General features: G+C 36.3%; 10 protein-coding genes across 10 annotated transcripts; 4 read left to right on the top strand and 6 right to left on the bottom strand.

Moving 5' to 3' along the window:
* Nucleotides 1–1757: 1757 nt before the first annotated feature.
* On the bottom strand, nucleotides 1758–3007 carry EV154DRAFT_122497 (uncharacterized protein). Its single transcript, XM_051593958.1, has 2 exons — nucleotides 2869–3007; nucleotides 1758–2805 (listed from the first exon to the last, which is right to left on the bottom strand). The coding sequence occupies exons 1-2, from the start codon at nucleotides 2990–2992 to the stop codon at nucleotides 2009–2011; spliced, it is 921 nt and encodes a 306-aa protein (XP_051451111.1). The 5' UTR covers nucleotides 2993–3007; the 3' UTR covers nucleotides 1758–2008.
* Nucleotides 3008–3272: 265 nt separating this feature from the next.
* On the bottom strand, nucleotides 3273–4685 carry EV154DRAFT_530019 (uncharacterized protein). Its single transcript, XM_051603720.1, has one exon. It carries the CDS (start codon nucleotides 4655–4657, stop codon nucleotides 3314–3316), a length of 1344 nt encoding a protein of 447 aa, XP_051451110.1. The 5' UTR covers nucleotides 4658–4685; the 3' UTR covers nucleotides 3273–3313.
* Nucleotides 4686–4825: 140 nt separating this feature from the next.
* Nucleotides 4826–5856, top strand: EV154DRAFT_530015 (translation initiation factor SUI1). The gene is made up of 3 exons (XM_051603719.1): nucleotides 4826–5254; nucleotides 5314–5367; nucleotides 5425–5856. The coding sequence occupies exons 1-3, from the start codon at nucleotides 5221–5223 to the stop codon at nucleotides 5670–5672; spliced, it is 336 nt and encodes a 111-aa protein (XP_051451109.1). The 5' UTR covers nucleotides 4826–5220; the 3' UTR covers nucleotides 5673–5856.
* Nucleotides 5857–6885: 1029 nt separating this feature from the next.
* Nucleotides 6886–7848, bottom strand: EV154DRAFT_530010 (phosphatidylethanolamine-binding protein). The gene is made up of 4 exons (XM_051603718.1): nucleotides 7643–7848; nucleotides 7416–7573; nucleotides 7276–7351; nucleotides 6886–7213 (listed from the first exon to the last, which is right to left on the bottom strand). The coding sequence occupies exons 1-4, from the start codon at nucleotides 7707–7709 to the stop codon at nucleotides 6966–6968; spliced, it is 549 nt and encodes a 182-aa protein (XP_051451108.1). The 5' UTR covers nucleotides 7710–7848; the 3' UTR covers nucleotides 6886–6965.
* A 12-nt stretch (nucleotides 7849–7860) lies between these two features.
* Nucleotides 7861–8885, top strand: EV154DRAFT_530008 (small GTPase superfamily). The gene is made up of 5 exons (XM_051603717.1): nucleotides 7861–7959; nucleotides 8043–8126; nucleotides 8194–8345; nucleotides 8422–8635; nucleotides 8693–8885. The coding sequence occupies exons 1-5, from the start codon at nucleotides 7908–7910 to the stop codon at nucleotides 8785–8787; spliced, it is 597 nt and encodes a 198-aa protein (XP_051451107.1). The 5' UTR covers nucleotides 7861–7907; the 3' UTR covers nucleotides 8788–8885.
* Nucleotides 8886–11003: 2118 nt separating this feature from the next.
* EV154DRAFT_540756 (DDHD domain-containing protein) lies at nucleotides 11004–12539 on the bottom strand (the record flags this gene model as incomplete). Its single annotated transcript, XM_051604442.1, has 2 exons — nucleotides 11004–12290; nucleotides 12366–12539. 2 exons carry the CDS (start codon nucleotides 12537–12539, stop codon nucleotides 11004–11006), a joined length of 1461 nt encoding a protein of 486 aa, XP_051451106.1.
* A 125-nt stretch (nucleotides 12540–12664) lies between these two features.
* Nucleotides 12665–13449, bottom strand: EV154DRAFT_122361 (uncharacterized protein). Its single transcript, XM_051593957.1, has 4 exons — nucleotides 13361–13449; nucleotides 13199–13301; nucleotides 13009–13042; nucleotides 12665–12931 (listed from the first exon to the last, which is right to left on the bottom strand). The coding sequence occupies exons 1-4, from the start codon at nucleotides 13413–13415 to the stop codon at nucleotides 12791–12793; spliced, it is 333 nt and encodes a 110-aa protein (XP_051451105.1). The 5' UTR covers nucleotides 13416–13449; the 3' UTR covers nucleotides 12665–12790.
* Nucleotides 13450–13709: 260 nt separating this feature from the next.
* On the top strand, nucleotides 13710–15653 carry EV154DRAFT_122349 (uncharacterized protein). The gene is made up of 4 exons (XM_051593956.1): nucleotides 13710–13852; nucleotides 13933–15004; nucleotides 15071–15259; nucleotides 15324–15653. Exons 2-4 carry the CDS (start codon nucleotides 14147–14149, stop codon nucleotides 15522–15524), a joined length of 1248 nt encoding a protein of 415 aa, XP_051451104.1. The 5' UTR covers nucleotides 13710–13852; nucleotides 13933–14146; the 3' UTR covers nucleotides 15525–15653.
* A 1102-nt stretch (nucleotides 15654–16755) lies between these two features.
* On the bottom strand, nucleotides 16756–18550 carry EV154DRAFT_487790 (uncharacterized protein; the record flags this gene model as incomplete). Its single annotated transcript, XM_051599016.1, has 7 exons — nucleotides 16756–17021; nucleotides 17063–17158; nucleotides 17219–17326; nucleotides 17424–17626; nucleotides 17762–18063; nucleotide 18497; nucleotides 18534–18550. The coding sequence occupies 7 exons, from the start codon at nucleotides 18548–18550 to the stop codon at nucleotides 16756–16758; spliced, it is 993 nt and encodes a 330-aa protein (XP_051451103.1).
* A 390-nt stretch (nucleotides 18551–18940) lies between these two features.
* On the top strand, nucleotides 18941–21127 carry EV154DRAFT_570861 (uncharacterized protein; the record flags this gene model as incomplete). The annotated part of the gene is made up of 5 exons (XM_051606224.1): nucleotides 18941–19064; nucleotides 19151–19453; nucleotides 19528–19802; nucleotides 19869–20124; nucleotides 20211–21127. Coding segments are annotated over 5 exons (1875 nt in total), but the record flags the coding sequence as incomplete, so codon positions are not given.
* Nucleotides 21128–21145: the final 18 nt, after the last annotated feature.

The raw sequence follows: 21145 nt of genomic DNA, 5'->3' as shown, positions 1-21145 counted from the left end.
TGATCTTTGATCAACCGGAGAGTCATGATATGATTCGGGCTACTTTAATTTTGGGGCGACCATGTCAGATTATCTTTGAGGGCTGGCAGCATCTCCACGCTAGATAGTTGCTTCGCACTGACGCGGGTTAGTAGATGAAACTTCTAAAATGCGGTTGGTTTGTCCTTCATGCGCTCGCACTCTATCTATCTAACCTAATAGAAAATACCCTATTGAGTTCGGAAAAATGTCTTCTGGACTATGCATCGTTCAGCAACATAAATTAATTCTATCACCCTATGTTGAGAACACAACTTTATAAGGCCGCTTTGATACACTTAACTGTACTGATCAGTTCGGTTTTAATTTAATCACTCGAAATTCTTTTTGAAGATAGCATTTGGTTGTCGCTCATTATTGTCATACTATAATATTTCCCTCGGTAAACATGCAGTTTTGTCCCTTATTTGAATCTGATGATCATCTCTTGATGTTTTTGCTAAAGTAATTTATTAGTGATACAGACGAAAGTGTAAAAGGATCTAAATGTCATTATGGAGATTTTTTGCATCTTTAAATCCACTTTAAAATCTGTCAGGATCAATTAAATACAAAACGTCCCAGATAGAACAGATGGTATTTGCAATATAGTTAATGGGTTTTGCGGTTGCTAATATTCATTAAGATTTAAGTCTGTTTACTAGTTTTCTGTGGTTCATTAATTTTTATATGTATTAACCTGTTCCGTACAATTGAATATAGAACAGTTTTCAATGAATTCGTTTTTATCATTAATTCCCATTCATATGACAAAATGCTAATCAAAATTATAATAGACTGGTCATGCGGAATAAAAAGGCTTCGGTACAGTGGTGGATGTTATGGGAACGTTGAGTAATAGAATACTATATAAATAAGGGTTTTATTGATAATGAGGGTAGATTTACCTAGGATCTTAATTTGTATTGTATGACGCGGCAATAGTAGATAGAATCGAGCACATGAAAAGTAACATTACTTCTGATCTCATATGGTTTAACTTGCCACGTACGCACCTTTAAAAAACGAGACAGTGCTTGGTGAAATATGTGACACGAGATGAAGGTTGCTTGTAAAAATTACTAATATTCTTATTAATACTAGCAGAAAAGAAACAATTTCAGGGACTCAGGCTTGGCAGATACAGTGATTATCAATTAAGAAGAGGCAGCACTAAGAAAAAAATCCCATTCGTCCAATGAATAAATCCGAGTGCTAAGGCTGAGGATATAGCTAGAGATGTCACCATAAATATTTAGAAAAAAATCATCCAACCTGTGCGAGTTTTATTAATAATTGAACATCATATATCTTTAATAAAGATACGATATGACTATGACCCCATTAGATCAATCATTACAACTAGGCTTCATTGGGAAGTTAACCCCCCCCCATTTGATGACAGTGGGAAGAGGAGGCCTATTACCATAAAAAAGATTGTGGTGCCCTTTGTGAATTACACATGCTGATTAACATAGTTTGTGTTTAATACTTGGAATATTAGGTGTTAAACCAGCGAAATCAATTCCATGCCAAATTCTTTTATTTTAGATTTATGGAGAACATTGCCGAAGCATGGCATTTAGGCTATTTCATTATTTGAATTGAGAAATAGTATCCTGTTTTAAAACTAAAATTTTGATTTAATCTACCGGACCTTGTCTTTTTAAACTTCTTGGAGAGCGCATGAACAAGCTTAGCACTTTGTTTCCAGTAATATCCAAAAAGTTACAGGTGTTTCAGCGTCTACTAGAACCTGCTTGCCTGTTGGAGTTAGTGTACCCTTCAATCTCTCGATGTCTGTAAGCTTTCCAAATTTCAAAAAAGCAGTCCAAACCGCTAACAAGTTCTGGGGATTTTTCAGTTAATTTACATGCACTGATGCCATTCGCTAAAACGATACATTTTGCCCTACATCATTTCATATAGTTGTATATATATATATATATATATAAAATGTAACCATATGATATTTATTAGTAAAAAATGCTTAAAGTGTGTGCCAAGGCCTTTTTGTAGAATGTGTGTATAATTGTGATTCGTGTTCATCACTATGACTGCTTGCACTGGATGGGATAGAAATTGAGTTATATTGAGATGCATTACTTGAAGGTATAATATTATGTTTTTTTAAAAGTTGTTGCTGAACTCTCAGCTGATCTTGCAATTCTTGTAATTGTCGTTGTTGATCTTTATGAGCTATTAAAGCATTTATGGTATGAGCAGGTAGTTCTTGTTGTGGTTGTTGGTGGTGATGCTGTTGGTGTTGGACACCAAACAGTTGTTTATATCGTTGACTGTTAGATGAGCGAGCCTTCTTTTGTTGCATATTATGAGCATGAGCACGGCTACGGGCCTGTAGTGCGCTGAGTTTCTCTAAAAGTGTACGATTACGTCTATCAAGATGTTTCATATAATCTACGGCTTTAAACAAGATGGTGCTTTTTGAGTTGTTAATATTTTTCAAGGTAGGGATGATATCTGTCAAGTCTTTAAATCCAAGACGAATGGTATTACGACGTTTCTGTTCTGAGGCAATATGATTGATGCGTTTCTCATTGTCTGAAAGTAAATCACGGTTGATCTTTTTAACAGGAAGGACGCTAGTTAGGGAACGATGTCTTTGAACTGGAGAAGGTCGAATGGGTTGATAATTATTGGTTGTTATTGGTGCCGATGCCTTTCTTCTAAACGTTGTGGGAGCCGTGATTTGATCGCCATGTTGAAGATAGATTGGACTGAATCCTATGGTATCGTATGGATAGTCTACTAGAGAAATACAATAATCTAAGTAAAAGAATTTTTTTTGTTAGCTGTTTGAAATTATTAAAAAGGGGAAGAAATATTTACCATCTTTTGTTTCCGGTGTCGGAAGAATGGCATCCCATGTATTGGTACTGCTTGTGCTGACAGTACTTATGGTACTTGTTGTGCTTGTGATACTAGAGGCTTTATGAGTTGCGTCGTACTCCATTTTATTTTAATAAAAGAGAAAGAGAGAAAGGAAAAGAAAGAAAAGAAAAAGAAAAGAAAGAAAGAAAAAAAAAGAAAAAAAAAGGGCTTTTAAAAAAAAAGCTAATTGTCTTTACAAATGCTTAATAGGATTGAGGGAGAACTTGTAACAAGCGCTAGTCAGCAAAAATGCGGGGGAACAGACTCCGATGTGAGAAACCGACAAAAATTGGGATTTATGTTTACTTCACATGGAGGTATTGCTTTCACATGCCAAAAAATATATTGAAAATTTACATATATAGGTTATAAGAGATGGTTTATTTTTATTTATATAAGATATTTAATAGTTTGTCATGACACTGTCTATATTCTGGAGCATCGCAGTTGTACGGCTCAACAGACAAGTAAGATTGGTCACTTCACGTTTCAACTCTATACGATGAGCCTCAAGGACTTTATGCGTATTATTGGGATGAAATAATGCAAAATGAGATTGTTTGGGTAACATGATATCATCATGAGGGACCAATGGAGGAGAAGGCAGACTAGGAAGACTACGATCAAGACGGTCCACTTGGGGGTTTAACAAGCAAGCGAGATTAGAAGTGGTGGGTCGCATAGGTGGAGAAGGCAAATAGCGCTGATGATAGACTTCGGGCTCAATAGGATCGGGCGAAGATCTTCTTGAAGAGATCGGTGAAACAGGCGAAGGCAATAATGGGCGAAGATGATGATCAGTGCGTTTATTGCTAGTTTCGAGTTCCGGCTCATGTTGGCGTTTTTGGCTGTTGTCAGGCAAAACTTGGCGTTGAATCACGACGGGTTTGTGGGTAACCATGGTAGCGGCTGTGACTCTTTTACGGCGTTTGATTGTTGATCGCTTCATGGTGATTGGACGATGAACGCTGTGTAATTTAAAATAAAGACCACAGGCGTTACAGATTGGCTGACCAGATTCATCGCGTCGCCAAAGTGGGGTGGTTGTAGTCTGACAATTAGCGCAAATGAGACAATCGGGAGCGATTTCTTTTCCAACCGATACGGGTGGCTTAGTTTGTTTAGATTGATGTTGCTGTTGTTGTTGTTGATGATGTTGTTGTTGTTGATGATTTTCTTGTTGTTTTTGTGGTTGTTGTTGATTCTGATGAATTTGATGTTGTTGCAAAGAGGGAGTAAGTGAGGATGAAGATTGATGCATGGAGAGAATAGGTGGAGCGGGGGCTAAAAGAGGAGTAGGAGAAATACGAGGCGCAAGAGCGATTGGGTTGATCATGTTTGATTTAGGGCGTTTTGATGCATTTCTTTTCAACCAAACAGGACGAGTTGTATTTCGTGCTTTATAATATAATCCACAAGCATTACAGATAGTTTCACCTAAGGGAGATCTTCTCCAAAGAGGCGTAGTGGTAGTACCACAGTTCGAACACGAGGTAACGACCGCACTTCCAATGTCCGATTTCGCAACACTGGAGTTGCTCGGCTCAACAACGGCTGAGATAGAGTTATTGCTGGAAGGGGCAGAAACCTTTGACTGATCGAAGCCAGTTACTAAAGTAGTCTGGTCTTGTTGTTGTTGTTTATTAATATCATTCTTGTCAAGCGTGAGTATCAACGGGCATTTATGACAAGAGTCTACGCTAGTGGACGTCGAAGGCTTGTTGTAAAAGGGTGACTTTACTGTCATGGCTGTGAATATAAAGAAGAGAAGAAAGAGAGAGAGAGAGATAAAGAAAAGAAAAAAGATTTTTTTTTTAAAAACATCTATTGGATGACAGTGATTGGCTAGTGATAGCAACATCTAGTAAAAAAAATTTGTCGGAGGAAATCTCAACCAATCATAAGTAATTTGTTATCTTGAATCTCATTAGAACCCCTACAATTATTTCCCTCAAAATACCGCGGAAGCCGCTAAAAATGAGCTAAAAAAAGATAAGGTATCACGCGTAAAATAAATAAATAAGCATCAGACCAACTTATCTATCATTTTGCATTTTATTTATATAGAGGGAACCTTTAGCTCTTATCATTCCTTGCTGATTCAATGCATATTAGGGCCAACCATCTTATCTCACCCAAATAAGAAATCGCGTGATCAGCCGTTTATATAACCAAAAAAGGGACGTCTATAGCAAATTCCCCCAGCCAATAGGGGGACCTCTACCTTCTCTTTCTCTCCTCCCACACCCCCTTTTTTTACCCTCTCCGCTTTCGTCTCTCTTTTTCTCTTTTTACTCTCTTTATTAGTTGATGTCCAATATTGAAGAGCTCAACGTCCCTTTTGGTAAGCCCGAAATGAAGGGGAAACAAAAGATCCTATTTGCCAACTTTATTGCTTTATAGATCCGTTTGCTGATGTTGAACAAGATAACAATCAACAACCAGCCAAGAACATCCGTAAGTCGTCCATTTAAAATAAATATAATGCATTACATTAAGAGTAAACAAACATAGATTTGCGTGTTCAACAAAGAAATGGTCGCAAGACATTGACAACCTTCCAAGGACTTCCAGCCGAGTATGATGCCAAAAAGCTTCTAAAGACTTTCAAAAGGATTTTTGCCTGCAGTGGAATTATTATTGAACATGAAGAACTCGGCAGTGTTCTGCAGTTCGCGGGCGATCAACGTATAAAGATTGCCGAATTTTTGGTAGCCGAAAAGATCGCAAAGAAGACAGACATTACTGTCCATGGTCTCTAAGTAATAAAAAAGAGTTTTCGTTTAAAAAGTAGCGTGTGAATATTTAAACATGATCATCTTACTGAATATATTGGCCCTCGCTCTAATCTGTATAAGGGTACTCTCGCATCACACAATGTACCACACATACACCCACACATATACACACAGGCACTCATTATTCATTATCTTTTTATCTTCTTTATCATAATCTATAAAGATTCTTTTTCCTTTGATTTTTGTTTATCAGTTGGCCGCTGTCAATCTCATGTATAGATTATCATGTGAAAGCAATTCTAACTGGCTCAATAACAACCTATTACAAATATTTAAAATTACGCAGCAAAATCCTTTATTTTGTAAAACAAACAATTCATTAAGCACCCAACCGGACAATCACAAAAGCTAATCTCGTCTGATAAGATTAACAATTTTTTTTCTCTAGTTCCATCATGGCGCAATATCGTTCGGGAAATTCACGATTTGTATTCTCTTTGTTTACCACGCGCGGTCTAACCCGCTCCTTACATATATATGCATCCTTCGGTTCCCATTTTTAAGAATGACTCAGTTTCACACAGACGGAAGCAATGAATTTTCCATGTGACGAAATAGCGAATAATAACAAGCTTAATCAACTGTTTTCCCCAGAGTGCAGAAAATAGTGAACAGAATCTAGTTTGTTAATCGGTATTTGTAAATAGAATAAAAAGGGGTCAGAAGACTCTCACTAGATCGAACTCTTTAAAGAAAAGACCTGTACTAACTAAATAATAAGGCTCGATCACCACCACCAATGTCGACATCATTACTGCACCATTTGTTTACATGCATCGTTTAATTCGCTAATATATAAAAAAGATAAGATAAAGCTAAGCCATTTGCGCATTAAAGACGCATTTCCCTAAAGAAAAGATTTCACTTGGAGCAATTTAACATAAAAAATTGGAAAAAAATTACGAAGAATTTTTATAATTATAGATCGGGTAAAAATCTCTTTGAAATTGCTGGTTGAGATCACAATCATTGATGAAGAAATCTCCTTTGATTTGCGCTTAAATGAACAAACATCTGATATAGTTCTTATAGATACGATAATCTATCTGTTAGACTGCGTCAATGGACCATTATTGATGGATTCCATGCCTTATATTTGTACCTTATGTGGCACTCTATCCGTGTCTTTTTTTAACCATCGCAAATAAAAACACCAAAAAATAAATACATAACATTATTTATCATACACATATAAAATCTCTTTAATAAGAAAGAAGCATACATGCACACTGTTTTTATTCCATGAAAGTATCATTTTTAGGTTGGGCAAGTAAAGAAGTTAGCAGTGACTAATTCCAATTGATTCTCCGCTTCAAATTCTCGTAATTGAAAGAGGCGACGATGAGCTTTTTCTTCATGCTCCATGGGCTTAAAGTCTTGTTTCCCGGCCTTTTGTTGATAGAGCAAAAATACATAACGATGTGTTCCTGTGTTTTCTCCGGGTCCAGGTCCAATATAAGGCGTGTGCTGATTCTCTGCCTTCTTGACTGTCTCTAAATCCGAGCCTACAGTAGACATGTATTGGTTTTCTTTCAACCTTACAAAGTGTATACAATAAGAAACTTACCTGAGATGTTAACAACAACCCAATGACGCCAAGGGCCAAACTTCTTGTCTTGTACGGAGGGTGCATCAGGATCAGTCTAAAATACGCTTTTTATCAGTAACTACGAAAAACTACGTCATGCGTGAATAATAAAATCTCACCATGACCAAAGTATAATAGGCTGATTCATCAGGAGCAACAAAAAAAATGCTCGGTTGCTGGGTTGTATCTTGGGGTGTTAATTCATTACCGAGGGCTACATCCTTTGGTCCGTAATCCACTTGCAATAAAGTAGAAGGAGATACTTTACTTGGTAAAACTTTAAAGAGAGAGAGAGAGAGTAATCAATATTTGATGAGAACGGATGCGACGTGATATATAAATTTACCATCTGGAATAATATTGTACTTTTCAAGAGTACCGTTCAAGTTCATTTCTGCAGTGATAAATCCCATTTTTTAATTTTTTTCAAATACAAAGTTCAAAATGTGGAGAAGAATAAGAAAAGGAAAAACAGGTTTTTATCATGCAACTAAAGTACGGTCACAGTCCCCACGGTTTTTTTTTTGTCTAACTTTCAGGAGAACATCACACGTCTTTTTAACCTTTTTCTTTTTTTTTCACTTTCTCATTTTCTCTCTCTCCTTTTATTAATGGATCAATCCATGACAAGTCAAATACCTTCAGTGAAACTAGTGCTTTTAGGTACATGAAAAAAAAAATATTGAAATTCGCACACAGTGTGTGACATTCGGAATAAAACCATTAAATAAAAATACCCCTTATAGGTGAATCCTCGGTTGGTAAATCCAGTATTGTTGCTCGATATGCCACAGACACATTTATTGAAGGAAAAGAAGCAACGATAGGAGGTAATACAAATATAGCAACTTAAATTTCTTGTGTACACCCCAATACTTAACTTTTTTTCTCTTCAAGCCGCCTTCTTGGCAAGAGTGTGTTCAACTGGCAGTAGAGACATCAAATTTGAGATTTGGGATACAGCAGGACAAGAAAGATTCCATTCACTTGCTCCCATGTATTATAGAAATGCCTTGGCGGCCATGGTTGTATATGATGTTACAAAATATGTAGGTAGTCATGACACCATTCGCCTAATATCTAAACTGACAACCTCTTTTATTTTACTCGTATTACTATTGATAGACAACATTTGAAAAAGCTCAATATTGGGTAAATGAATTACAGCGTCAGGGAAATGCAAAGCTATTAATTGCATTGGTTGGAAATAAGACAGACGTACAAGATAGACAAGTTACACTACAAGAAGCACAAGACTACGCTGCGGACAATAATTTACTATATATCGAAACCAGTGCAAAATTAGGCACGAATGTGGGTCAGGTGTTTACTGAAATAGGTAAAAATAACAAACACATTTATGGGTATTTGACCCTAATATTTATTTTTTTATCAGCCAAGCACGTTGTTTTAGAACAGCCACGTCATGCCAAAATAAAGATCGAACAAAATCATGCAAAAACCAGTAGTAATGGTTGTGCTTGTACTTAATTATTAAAACCAAAAAATTAGCTTAGCCTCTTAAATTCTCCTTTGTACAATTTTCAAATAAATAAATAAAAACCATGCTACTTTATTTTGCGCAGTAACTATGAATAAGAAAAAAAAAGCTAAAAAAGATGAAACACTCAATGATATGATTACAACATGCATTATCATGCACTTATAAAAAAGGAAGAGCTCCCTAGCATCATGTGCCAAACTATGACAGACATTGACACCAGAAGATCAGAAATGCGTGTGCATTGGATAAAAAGTAGACACGAAAATATCGATCCTAAATTGAAATGACAGCCAATCAGGGAGGTAAACATTTGTACACTATGTAAACAACAAAAAGTTTTCATGCAAAAAACGTTGACATTCTAAAAAAGAGATGATTCATGCTAACTATCAAAAAGTAAAATACCAAATACAAGTCTAGATTCTTATGATGATGAGAAGGAGGACTCTTTTTCTTAGAATTCTTGCAGGTGTAAATGTAATAATTTACCACGTTATACCGATTAGAATAAATGTTATTTTAATACAAGTTGATGTTTCAACCAACTTGTATTTTTATCAATTTCAGATGATCCATCCTTTTTTTTTTATATTATAGCGATTCCCTGAATTGATAAAAAGTGTCATTTGTTGCTGTTTGCTGGTACTAATTAAAGATTCCTTGTATATATAAAAATTATTTCAATTTTTCATTTTTTCATACTTCTCTTTATACTTCTTTTCCACTCCCTTTCTCCTCCACCCCCCATACACACTCCTTTTTTTTAGTTTTTTACTTATATATACAGCAAAATATGTCTACTGCTATAGCAAAGAAACCAAATAATGACAAGGACAATACTCGTATTCGTTCTTCCACAAAACGACCAAGAGCACCTATTGCTTGTTTCAGATGTCATCACAAAAAGGTACATAACAAACAAAAAAGAAAATTATCTGATAAACTTTAACTCACTATAAAACAAACGCAGGTTCGATGCGATGGTGCTCATCCAAACTGTACAAGATGTTTGACTACTGGTGTACTCTGTGCCTATCCAAGCTCTAGAAGATCTCGTACGACACAGCCTACTAATGTCGACCCTTTCATTGATAACCTATCTCATCTGGAGGCTCGTATACGTCGTATCGAGACTGACCTTGAAAACCAACGCTCCATGGTGCATTCCATTGTCTCCCCTTCTAACTTTGATGACGAAACTGCCAACGAATTAAATTCGAAAATGATTAAAACTGAAATTGAAGTGCAAGATTCCAGATCCATCTTGGCTCAATTACGTCTTCGAGGAGAACAACGTATATCAAGAGGTAAAAGAGCAGCGGCGCAAGCAGCAGCAGCAACAGCGGCAGCAGCAGCAACATCTTCTGCTACTAGCAATACTACTACTGCTGCAAATACGAGTGGTACAACTACATCAACTTTGGCGGCGTCCGCTACACACCAAGCCTCACCTAAACAGGATAAAAAGGTATCCAAGTCTAACAAGAAGAATGGCAACAAACAGCAACTGAATCGATCCTTGTCAAATTCTTCCAACAAGACAATTACCAATGAAAATAAGCATATGTATCCATCCTCATTCTACTTTCAAGGTATGATGCTTGATAACAATACAGACATGAGTTCCTATGACAATGCACCACCTGGCCATGGCATGGACTGGACTTTATTTGATCAACATCATCCAGAAGCAAACGAATACAATATAAACACTACAGATCATAACCAACACATGCAAAATCTTTTCACAGGTGCCCCTTCAAGTCATTTGATGTTTCCTGATAAATTGATGGATAATCACACATCACCTGCATCCAGTAGTCGGTCATCCTCTCTTGTGAGCAATCTAGGGTTCCCTGTAAATATACAACCTTCGAGTTCTACTACTTCTAATAGTAGCTCCAATACAACATCAGCTACTTCTTGTTCTTCTTTAAATTCATGCGATAATATTTTTAATTTTGCCATGGAGGATATGATGATTAGCTCATCCGAACCACAAGGTAAGCTTATATATATAAATATATATATCATGCAGACAAAGGGAGACTAACTATTTATTAAAGATGTACACATGTTGACTAGTAATCCATCATCGTGGTATTACCCTTCTTAAAAATGCTTCACCCCATCTCCATTTTCCCTTTATCAATTTATACATAACTCATATACATATATAATAAAACGAATATATACTTTTCTTTTACTTTTTTACTGGTTTTTGCTTCTTTTGTATGTTTCTTTCATCAATACTAACGACAGCAGCAGTTTTATCACTTGTTGAAACAGAAGGATTTTTAATTTCGTCCGATGGTACTTTCAGATTTTCAATTCGACGCAACATATGCCACAAAAGATCTTTATTTGTCCAGTAAGAGAAGTGAGCACGTAAACCAATGAGATATTCATTGGCAATCATAGACATGACACTATCGGGCTGCAAGACATAATCCATGCGACATTGGCCAGGAAGTTTATTGATTTCTTCCTGCTCCAAATTCTCCTTTTCTTTATTGTTGCTTTCTTTTGGAATTGTTGCATCTTGTGCCACATCGGCCCGAGATTCACCTGGACTTGTAATGGCTGGTCCTGGTTTATTCAATTCATTATTTAAATCCAACCAAAGGTTATCTCCACCACTGCCATTCAAATCATCATCTTTCTTTTCTTCGGACGGGTTGCTCTCCTTTTCTTCATGTTTGTCGAAATTCACTCTTGCTCTTTCAAATGAATCAACTCGTACACCGTCAATACCAAGCACTTCTACTAAATGTTGACGTTTGGGATTTTCTGTCATTGTCTTACGAAGTGGAATGCGTTCCGTAGCTTCTTTGATACTACTGGTGCTACTTGTACGACTTGTCACTGTTTTATCGAGCACAGAGCCATCTGAATTTTGTTCCAATGAAGACGAATATAAACTATTTTCTTCCGTTACATTAAATGTCTTGCTTCGAATACGCATAGGAGGTCGCTTATTTCTCGTCAAATTATCCATCGATGTTGTATTTAATGTACGGTCTAGATCATCTCTTAAAGCCAATAATTGTTCTCTTGTTTGCTCTCTTAGCGGATCCCAAGTAATAATACCCATATCATCTTTTGTACCACCATCTACTTGACTATCTTGCTTTTGCTTTGTACCACCACCCTTTGAAAAGTAACCCATGAGAGATGACATGAAACCCGTTTGTTGTTCGATCGGTGAGCTTAACCCTCGTTCATTTGTACCAGAGGTGGGCTCTGTCTCCTCCTGCGTATTTTCATTCTCCGGTATATTGGCTTTGGCTGCCTCTGATGTGGCATTAAAGATGGTTTTAGCCGCCTTGTCTTCACCTTTCCAAGAAAAGAACGACATGAAGCCTGCCGAAAGAGGAAAAGAGGGCATGGAAGGGAATGAAAAGGAAGGACCGAACGGTGCAGATCGTTCAATCAGAACTGCAGGTTTATCTGTAAAGTAGTCATTAAACAAGGGCTCAAAGCGGTAACCCTGTTGTATACATTAGTATCAAGCTGTATGAGAACAAACAAAAGATAAGCATGTACAAGAAAAAAAAAGACTTACGATAGGGTCGAATGGATGAAACACATTTTCAAACTGAATATCGTTATCTGGATGATAAAGCACGGGATCCTGACCTCGAAAGGTTAAAACAGCACCTAAAGGAGATCCTAAGCCATAAAAGAAATCCGGCTTGAAATCCAATGCGGAAAAGTTTATATCCAATTTCTTGTACATGGCTAATTCCTCGTCGTTGGCAGGCGATCGTTGATGGGATAAAATATCCCAGACAATAACTCCTCCTAAAGAATAGCCTAGAATGATGATTTTACCATCAAAGCTGGGATGTTTTTCCTTAAAGTTGTGATAGGAAGTGTTAAATAAACCAGTGACATTATCCACAATATTTTGTCCTCTGTCCTTGGAAAAATAGAACAGGACATCCGCAAGGTAATCATTTTCAATCAGTCGGACAGTGGGTATCGATTTTAAGGTAATTTTGTTAATGATGGGATCGACTTGTTCATGAATATGTCGATGCCATTCAATGGGTATAAGTTCAATACGCACATTATGATCAGGGACCTTGGCTTGTAATACTTGACGGGTCGTTTCTTGTAAGTTCTCAACTAAAAAATAAAATAAAATTGCCGGGCGTTAAAAATCAATATGCAGAACATTTCTGTTTGTGTTGTGTATCACTTACTGTGTTCGTAAAAATGACCATATTGTTCAGTTTGCTACAAATACATCTTCACATGTTAGTTGTATGACTTTCTGACCTTGAAAAAAAAATGTCATTACCTGTCCAATTCCCTATCATAAAATTGATTTTATATATATATATATATATATATCTACTAGGTTAATTCCATCACTCAAAGGACTTTTATTGCTTTTGACTTACATGAATAACAAAGATTAAGTGATCAACTGGTTTATCTGAAGCAGGTTCAACATCGGGCTCTGGTACTTCAACATGTGTCTCAGCGTCATCATCTACAAGCGAAAACAATAAGATATCTTTACAAGCAATTTCAACTTTTCTTTCTTTCTACCTATACTGGCAATGGATAAAGGTGGGGAGGGTACATAAGTTGCTTCAAAAAACATTTTTTTTTTTAATATATGTGTGAAGAGAAGAAGAGAAGAAAAAAGAAAGAAAATATATTTCAAAATTAACCAAACAGATATTTATGAGGGGCGACGCAGTTATCTATATTTGGGCAGTGTTTCTTTTTGGCTGCTGAATGAGCCAAATGTGATGTCATGTCGCAATTTCAGTTTCTTGCAAAATGTCAAATGCATTTCATTGGTTCTTAATCATTTTACCGATTGTATATAAATCCGGCGGGGCAAAAAAAAAAAAAAAAAAAAAAAAAAAAACGCGTTGCGCGCGCGATGAATTTTTTTGTCTTTTTTTTTTTTTTTCAATTTTCACAACGGACACAATTTAGCTGGCCGCACTGTATAAGCCATGTTTAAGTCAACATGCCCTAAATGCGAACATGAATCAGAACGAGCAACAAAATCTGGTATTGTAATGTACGGTAAATCCAGTTCAAAGGGGGAGGAGGGATAGTAATGACAAATCTAATCACTGATGTCATCTATTTACTTTATAAATCAGTTGCAAAAATTGCTTTTCAATTTATAGCCCGTCTGCATCAAGTGAAGATTCATCGACAACAAACGAATTACCTTCAACAGCAACAAACGAATTGCCCTCAACAGCAATAAAATCACCTCTCATCTCAACAAAAGTATCCTCAGTACCATCAACACCAAAGAAAGCATCTTCCATATCAGAGGAACCACTATTGACGCCAAAAAAACACGAATTCATGTTGGGCTTATCTGACGATGACGATAAAAGCGAAGCTCGAACAAAACCTTCTAGTTCACCCAAAATAACTTCGTTCTTTAACAAACAGAGGTCTGCTCTCGTCCTATCTGACTCAGAAGACGAAACACCCAGTACTTCAAGCAATCATATATCAACTATCAAAAACATCGATTCCGAAGACAAAAAACGTTCAGAGGAAGTCGTACGTCCCATTGGAAAGTTGTTTGGATCGGATTCAGAGGAAGAAACAACATCATTACCACTCTCCACAAATGAAAAAAAAGCCATAAACCCTCCTAGAAAAGCGAAAGAAAGAGTACTTGCAAAAAAATCTGTACCTGATAGCTTCAATTGGTCTGATTCAGAGGGTGAAGATCATTCTACTTCTCAAAATAAGGATGAGCCACTTACTAGTAGCATAAAAAGGGATTCTAAAAGAAAGTTGAAAGACAATGATGATAGTGATGATGATGCCTTTTCAGATAATTTATTTGATGACAGTGACAGTGACGAATTTGTAGAACCTATAACAACAGAGACGTTATTATCAGATGCAGATATTACAGATGATGAGCTTCTTCCTCCTAAAAAGAAGAGAGCGGCCAAAAAGAGGCAGGCAGGCTTTTATAAATCAGGTCAAGCTGTCTCGGATAAAAGAAAGAAAGAACATGTACCAAGAGATATGCCAACAGGTAGTTTCAATAAGATGGATTACGTTCCAAAACCTACCAATCGTTACAATCCCTATATCTTATACAACCAACAACATCGTGCCAGACTTAGAGAATTAAATCCCGATATTGACGGCAGACAATTGAGCACACTTGTTAAAAAGGGTTATGATGAAATGGATCCAGTAAGTAGTTAACTTTAAAAAGGATAGCCCCACCCCCATATTATTTACATAGCAGTTTGTATACAGGAAACAAAAGCTGCGTTTATCGAAAATGCACGTATGAAAGCAAATTTAGTCAGAAAGGAGCCGACTATACCCAAAATACCAGCAAATTCATTTTTTCTTTTTAAGAACGCCCATTTGGAAAAATATAAAGGCCAGCCACTAGTCGAAGTCACGAGATTACTGGCCAAAGAATGGAAGGAATTACCAAAAGTACGTTATTAGCATATATCGATACATTAAGCTTCATTGGAAGTCTAACTTAAATACATGATAGGAGGAAAAAAAGAAATATCAGGATGAACACAAAAGATTGAAGGAGGAGTACATTGAAAAATATCCCGAAGTGTACCACAAGATAATTAGAAAAAGAGCTTATTTGAATGCAGAAACAAAGCGAATGACAGCAAAATTAAAGATGGAAGCTTATTTAGCGGAAGAGGAGGAACGTAGAGGATCGAAAAACCGCAAAGATTAACTACATGTTTTTTGTAATTATATTAAGCATCCGTTTGTTTCTTATGACTTACCCAACTCTTTAGTGCTAAGGCACACCATATTCGAAAAATAAAGTTGTTATTGTTGAGTTAGCTGTTTACAAAATATGACCAAATAGGTTGACAGATGTCCCACATGTTATTAGCGACATCGGTACTTCTATTCTATAGCAAGGTTTGACAATTGGAACAAGAGCGTGGATAGAGAGATATTGCTTTTATTCGTGCAAGTATTGCAAACACGAGTAAAAGTAGTCAGAACATTTTGTTTTACAAAAAACAAGTGTTGTTACTTAGAAGTACTGAATTCGTTATTGCTTAAAAGGCGAAATTCACCTACCCTTTCTCGTCTCTTAAATTACTGTTACCTTCACAGAACGAACTTTCCGTTTCGAAGTGAGTTTTTTATAGGAATATATACGTAAAAGGTAGGGATCTACATAAGAATACCAGAAACTACAGAAGGACCCCCAAAAAATTTCTATTGCTAAAAATCGATCTTGTCATGGTTATAATGGTTGGTAGTTTTATGCTTTCTACAAGCAGACTTAGTTTATTTTAAGGAAATTTGTCTTAACTATTGTTATATATTTGGTATTACTATCGAGACAATATTCCTGTATAATCATTGTTTATGCTGTTGTATTACTCGGAATAATACTTTTAACATGTCCTGATAATATCATTAAAAATAGTTACATAATCGGGTTTGTCGCCTCTAAAAGAGCCATCATGTTAGTTTATGTTTCAGTTAGCTTTACATATCTAATAGCCGGTTATTCAACAGACACCTGCTAAGTTTATGTATATATTATTATTAGACATAATTTGGAGAAGTAAGTTTTAATCTTCAATTCAAAATGTTTTTTGAACAGTTTCATGGTACGATAAAACTACATTATATGGTCGCATTTTTTTTTATTACTGTGAAGTGCTGGCAAAAGTTGACAAAAGTTTCTTTCTCTTTCGTTCTTCACAATACGTATATACTAATAAAAAATTACTTTGTCCCTTTATATATGATACAATTTTGTTGTAAAAAATAGAAATAAAAGTCAACATCTATAAATGTTTTCTTCATATTTCCAATTAGCATAAACTTTCTTATTTTCTTCCTTTGTACCCATTGAAATTGTCGAGGACAGCGTAATTCTGGCCTGGACGTTCGAGAAAACAACGGTAACCCTCGATTTCCAGTGAGATGCTTTGGTTTTACGCAAGAATATTCTCGGCTTGATAAACAGCGGGATTGTTCAACTTCATTGCTTGTAGAATATTACGATACGTTTTGGATTGTCTGGTCCTGCTTAGTATATCGAAACTTAGTAGGGATTTCCACAGTAGATTTTTCATCGGCACAAAACAAAAGGTCTCTTCTTCCGGGATCAATAGCAACACTCGACCATTCATAGCTTTATGTTCTTGAGCGCTTAAATCACTGATATACTCGAATTTCTCATCTGCTTGTCTAATCTTTTCTTAAAAACTGTAACAACAACACCGTCTGTCTGAATGGTACCACAAATCCTAAGGAGCTTGTTCTCTTCTTGAGCTTTAAAAGGTTTCGCATTTAGGTCAACCACTTGCTTCCAGTAATCCAGCTTATCAATATTACCTGACCATTTGATATTTAGAATGTTTTGACAAATAATCTTACAATCAATTTGTACTTAACCAGGTGACCATGAACGACGGAGAGGGAAGTAACGAAAAGGGGATAAGCCTAATGTTTCGAGTAGGCGAGCTAGTTGAACAAAGGCCATAAAGTGATTTTCAGGTTGCGCTTTTACATCATAATAGATACTGTGTTTTCTAAAAGAATACGATGAGTCATACGAACTCGAAACAGGCTTTAACGCGTTTTATGCATTTATTTCTACCCGTGAATTTTGTGGCAGTAAAGCCATGTTTGTAGGACGTATGTTGATTTTTTGCGGTCTGAGTTGCATCTTGAAAAATAAGATCTTCAATGTTTTTGGGGTCGACGCCTTGTTCTAGAATAAATTGCTTCATTTCCACCCTTCCTTGCTTGACGTTCAGTAAAATATTGATTGCATGTCTAAAATGTTGACCAAATCTCATGCTGATGTTATTGATATACGACAAATATATATTTTTTTTCCTTCGATCAGAGAAAACTGCTGAGCATACTTTAGTCTGAGACTTTGATGGTTTGTGATATTCAGATAGATTGGTAAGTAGCGGCTAATATAATTACGATACTTGTATAACTTTTTCTGCACGATCATTTCCCTGTGTATAGCCTACTAGAGAAAGCCATACTCCAGCAAAATATTCTTTATTGATATATTCTTTGAGGTCACATTGAGGGTCTGCTTGCGATTCATTGAGGAATATAAACTTGAAAAAAATAATATCCATGCTTTGCAGTAGTATGAACAACTCTAACAAATTGTGTAATCTTGTCAAAAATGACTGCTTCCAACAGATGCCAGTAAATGACGATTTTACTGCGATAATCCCGTCTTTTGTCGGGAGAGATGCCACATCTATGATACACTATATAACCTATATAACGGTAGTATAAGAAAGTTTGTTTCTAAAATAACATTCACAACTTACCCAAAAAGTCGAAGAGAATCAAAAACTGAAAGAAAAAGAAGTTTAGTCGAAAGGAGAAGATCGTCTATATATCTCTTTTTTTTTTAACATCCGATGATTTCCCTTGAATGCATATATGTAATGAATGTATGGATTATAAAAATACTTTACTTTTATTTCGTTCAATTATTATTAAGCTAATTTTTCTTCTATTCATGATCAAAATCCTTTTGTGAACTTCAACGATTTCCCCCCTGCTCTGCACGAATAATTTGAAAATAGCGTAGATACAATATACACTTTATATTATTTATTATTAAATTAAGTAGTAGTTCCGTACAATCCTCAATACTCTATCGGTAGCTTGTGGTATTAAACGAATTGAGCTCACCCTAAAATTTTATTACATCATAGAGTCTATACTTTACATGCATTCCCTTAACATGTGTAAATAATATTATTTTATCAGATAAAACCACTTTTGGTAAGCGTTAATAGAAGCAATAGCTTTGTTGTTTACTAGAACATATTTCCTGTAAATTTTTATGCCAATAATTTAGTCCCCAAATAGTTAACGGTACTTATGGGATAATGTAAGTCCTTTTTCTGCTTTAGCTCATGCGCAACGACAAGTTCCATTGGTAATTTAAAGCTGTATAGCGGACTTACAAAAATAGCGCGGTCCCTTCCAAAACCTTTGCTCGCAGCCCACACTATCCCACCTGCCCGCACATTCACGCACCCCCTTCTGTTGAATTGAAATAAGCTCTTTTTTTATATTTATATTTTTCTCTTTTCTTTCTCTCTCTTCATTCTTAAAATTTGTAATAAAATAATGCCTCGAATAAAAAGTGTGATAGTATTATTCGTTGCTTCTTTGACAGTAATACATGCACAATCAAATGTTGGCATTGGCTCAATTCAAACCAATGTACCATGGAAAGCAGGACATGCTTCAGGTACGGAAAACTATTAATAAATTTATTGTTCTTATTATTTATTATTTTGGGCAAAAATAAATAAAAATAAAAATGACAACAAACAGTATATGAATATCCTTATGTGATTGTTTATGGGGGTTCCGAAGATATAACTGCCAGTATGGCATCACAACTGCTAGGATCGACTGGACTATGGGTTTGGGATATTCGTAACGGTTCATGGTATAATCCAACCACGCAGATACAAGGCGGGGTTACAATGCTACCTCAAGTCTATTTCAAAGCAACCAACTTACCTAGTCAAGGACAGATTGCAGCACTAGTCAGTAATACAAGCGGGGGATTGGCGACGGGTATTTTACAAAAATTAGATATAAATAGCTGGTCATGGAGCTTTCCAACCACAAGTAATGTGTTACATACCCATATTGCCTCTTTTCGTATGTCCTCATTGTTTTCCCTTTTTTTTTTTGTAACTTAGATTATCAAGCGTCTGCCAGAACAGTTGGTTATTCAATGACCACAATCAACAATACAATCTATACATATGGAGGTTTATCAGTAGATGCAAATGGTTTCCCTAATTCAAATGCAGTACAAAATACCTTGTCGCTGATAGATACCAATAGTTTTCAATGGTCGCCTGGTTCAAATGGCTTAGGCTTAACGGGACATTCAACATGTTATTTGAAAAAAGCAAATTGTTTGGTTACATTCGGTGGAACCTCCACTGGAAGCACAACTGATGTGACGAATGTAATTTTATTTATTTTACTATATATAGCCACACTGTTTAAAAATAATTATTTTTTCTTTCCATAGGCTGTCAATTTATATCGTTTAGACACAAAGGTATGGGATGTACAAGGAATTACTACTGTAGCAGGATCTGCAGCCCCAGGTGCTAGAAGACTTCACACCGCCAATTGTCTAGATGATATTATGATTGTTTATGGAGGCGGAACCACACAGCCCGCTGATAGCGATGTTTGGATTTTAAACGCTACAAATTACCCCACTCTTGCCTGGCAAAGAATGGATATCGCTAATGCTTCTCAAGGTCCCAATTTACGCATGGGTAATTGCACACTTTTTTTTTTTGTCTTCATATGCTTATATATTTTCTCTTTTTGCTGATCTCTTTTTATCACTTTTACATACTAGGTCACTCATCTGTTTATGATGATGCAAATAAAAAGATCTATATGTACGGAGGTTGGGGTGTGAGTGCAACAAATGATTCAAACATGTATGTACTCGATGTATTAAAATGGAGTTGGACACGTGTACCTACCACTGGATATCCGATAGATATTATACCTACAATAAACACCACCAATCCGGCAACCAATGTTCCCGGTGGCAACAACAATACACGTAATAACGGTTCTATGAGCACAGGCGCTATTGTTGGTGCTGCTGTAGGCGCCGCAGTTGGCCTATTAGCAATTGCTGCCATTATTTTCTTCTTAATTAGAAAAAGACGCAGAGAAAAAGAATCGGTCATGGGTGATGGATTTTCCGAAAACATTCAACATCACGAATTAAAACAAGTACAACAAAATGATAATCCATATTATTATAATGCGGGTGGATATTACAATACAAACGACGACGAGGATGATGATGATGATGAAAATCGTCACGATCAAGGATACTATACAACCTCCACCAATTACAATAATGTGGCTAATCCCAGCAATAAACGTACGTCGAAAGCATGGACAGGAGGAATGAGTACACAAACATCATTTGCCAGACGATCTGAAATAGGCGATTCCGATCATGTTGTAACAGGGATTCTGGAAGAAGTCAATAATCGAGATGATGGAACGGTTGGAGCTACACACGGTTCACGTAGTCCCCGTGAATCTTTCCGGAATTCTAAGGTCCTTCTAGTTACACCAACCACAGAATACGTTGGTCAGGGACAAGTGCCAAACGAAATCGTCTCACAAAAACCAAACCAATTTTCTATACCCGCCGCAAGATTACAGCAACAAAATCTTATTCCCGTTGATCATCATCGAGCTTCTATGACCTTGTCTGAAGACGGAGCCCCATTAAGCTCTTCTATGGAGGTCCTTCGAAGCATAAAG

Source organism: Mucor mucedo (assembly GCF_025094135.1).
Source record: "Mucor mucedo strain NRRL 3635 chromosome Unknown EV154scaffold_204, whole genome shotgun sequence".
Classification (NCBI taxonomy): domain Eukaryota; kingdom Fungi; phylum Mucoromycota; class Mucoromycetes; order Mucorales; family Mucoraceae; genus Mucor; species Mucor mucedo.
The sequence above is the reverse complement of the archived record's forward strand: the minus strand, read 5'-3'. Positions and strand labels throughout refer to the sequence as shown.

Coding starts and splice junctions, on each gene's coding strand:
- EV154DRAFT_122497 (XM_051593958.1), bottom strand. CDS start 2,992: ATGGAGTACGACGCAACTCATAAAGCCTCTAGTATCACAAGCACAACA. Junction 2,806..2,868: donor GACACCGGAAACAAAAGATG/GTAAATATTTCT, acceptor TCTTTTACTTAG/ATTATTGTATTTCTCTAGTA.
- EV154DRAFT_530019 (XM_051603720.1), bottom strand. CDS start 4,657: ATGACAGTAAAGTCACCCTTTTACAACAAGCCTTCGACGTCCACTAGC.
- EV154DRAFT_530015 (XM_051603719.1), top strand. CDS start 5,221: ATGTCCAATATTGAAGAGCTCAACGTCCCTTTTG. Junction 5,255..5,313: donor AGAGCTCAACGTCCCTTTTG/GTAAGCCCGAAA, acceptor ATTGCTTTATAG/ATCCGTTTGCTGATGTTGAA. Junction 5,368..5,424: donor ACAACCAGCCAAGAACATCC/GTAAGTCGTCCA, acceptor AAACAAACATAG/ATTTGCGTGTTCAACAAAGA.
- EV154DRAFT_530010 (XM_051603718.1), bottom strand. CDS start 7,709: ATGGGATTTATCACTGCAGAAATGAACTTGAACGGTACTCTTGAAAAG. Junction 7,352..7,415: donor CCTATTATACTTTGGTCATG/GTGAGATTTTAT, acceptor AGCGTATTTTAG/ACTGATCCTGATGCACCCTC. Junction 7,214..7,275: donor GGTTGTTGTTAACATCTCAG/GTAAGTTTCTTA, acceptor TGTCTACTGTAG/GCTCGGATTTAGAGACAGTC.
- EV154DRAFT_530008 (XM_051603717.1), top strand. CDS start 7,908: ATGGATCAATCCATGACAAGTCAAATACCTTCAGTGAAACTAGTGCTT. Junction 7,960..8,042: donor AGTGAAACTAGTGCTTTTAG/GTACATGAAAAA, acceptor TACCCCTTATAG/GTGAATCCTCGGTTGGTAAA. Junction 8,636..8,692: donor TCAGGTGTTTACTGAAATAG/GTAAAAATAACA, acceptor TTTTTTTATCAG/CCAAGCACGTTGTTTTAGAA.
- EV154DRAFT_122361 (XM_051593957.1), bottom strand. CDS start 13,415: ATGTTTTTTGAAGCAACTTATGTACCCTCCCCACCTTTATCCATTGCC. Junction 13,302..13,360: donor TTTATCCATTGCCAGTATAG/GTAGAAAGAAAG, acceptor TTTCGCTTGTAG/ATGATGACGCTGAGACACAT. Junction 12,932..13,008: donor TGGTCATTTTTACGAACACA/GTAAGTGATACA, acceptor TTTATTTTTTAG/TTGAGAACTTACAAGAAACG.
- EV154DRAFT_122349 (XM_051593956.1), top strand. CDS start 14,147: ATGTTGGGCTTATCTGACGATGACGATAAAAGCGAAGCTCGAACAAAA. Junction 15,005..15,070: donor GTTATGATGAAATGGATCCA/GTAAGTAGTTAA, acceptor GTTTGTATACAG/GAAACAAAAGCTGCGTTTAT. Junction 15,260..15,323: donor AATGGAAGGAATTACCAAAA/GTACGTTATTAG, acceptor AATACATGATAG/GAGGAAAAAAAGAAATATCA.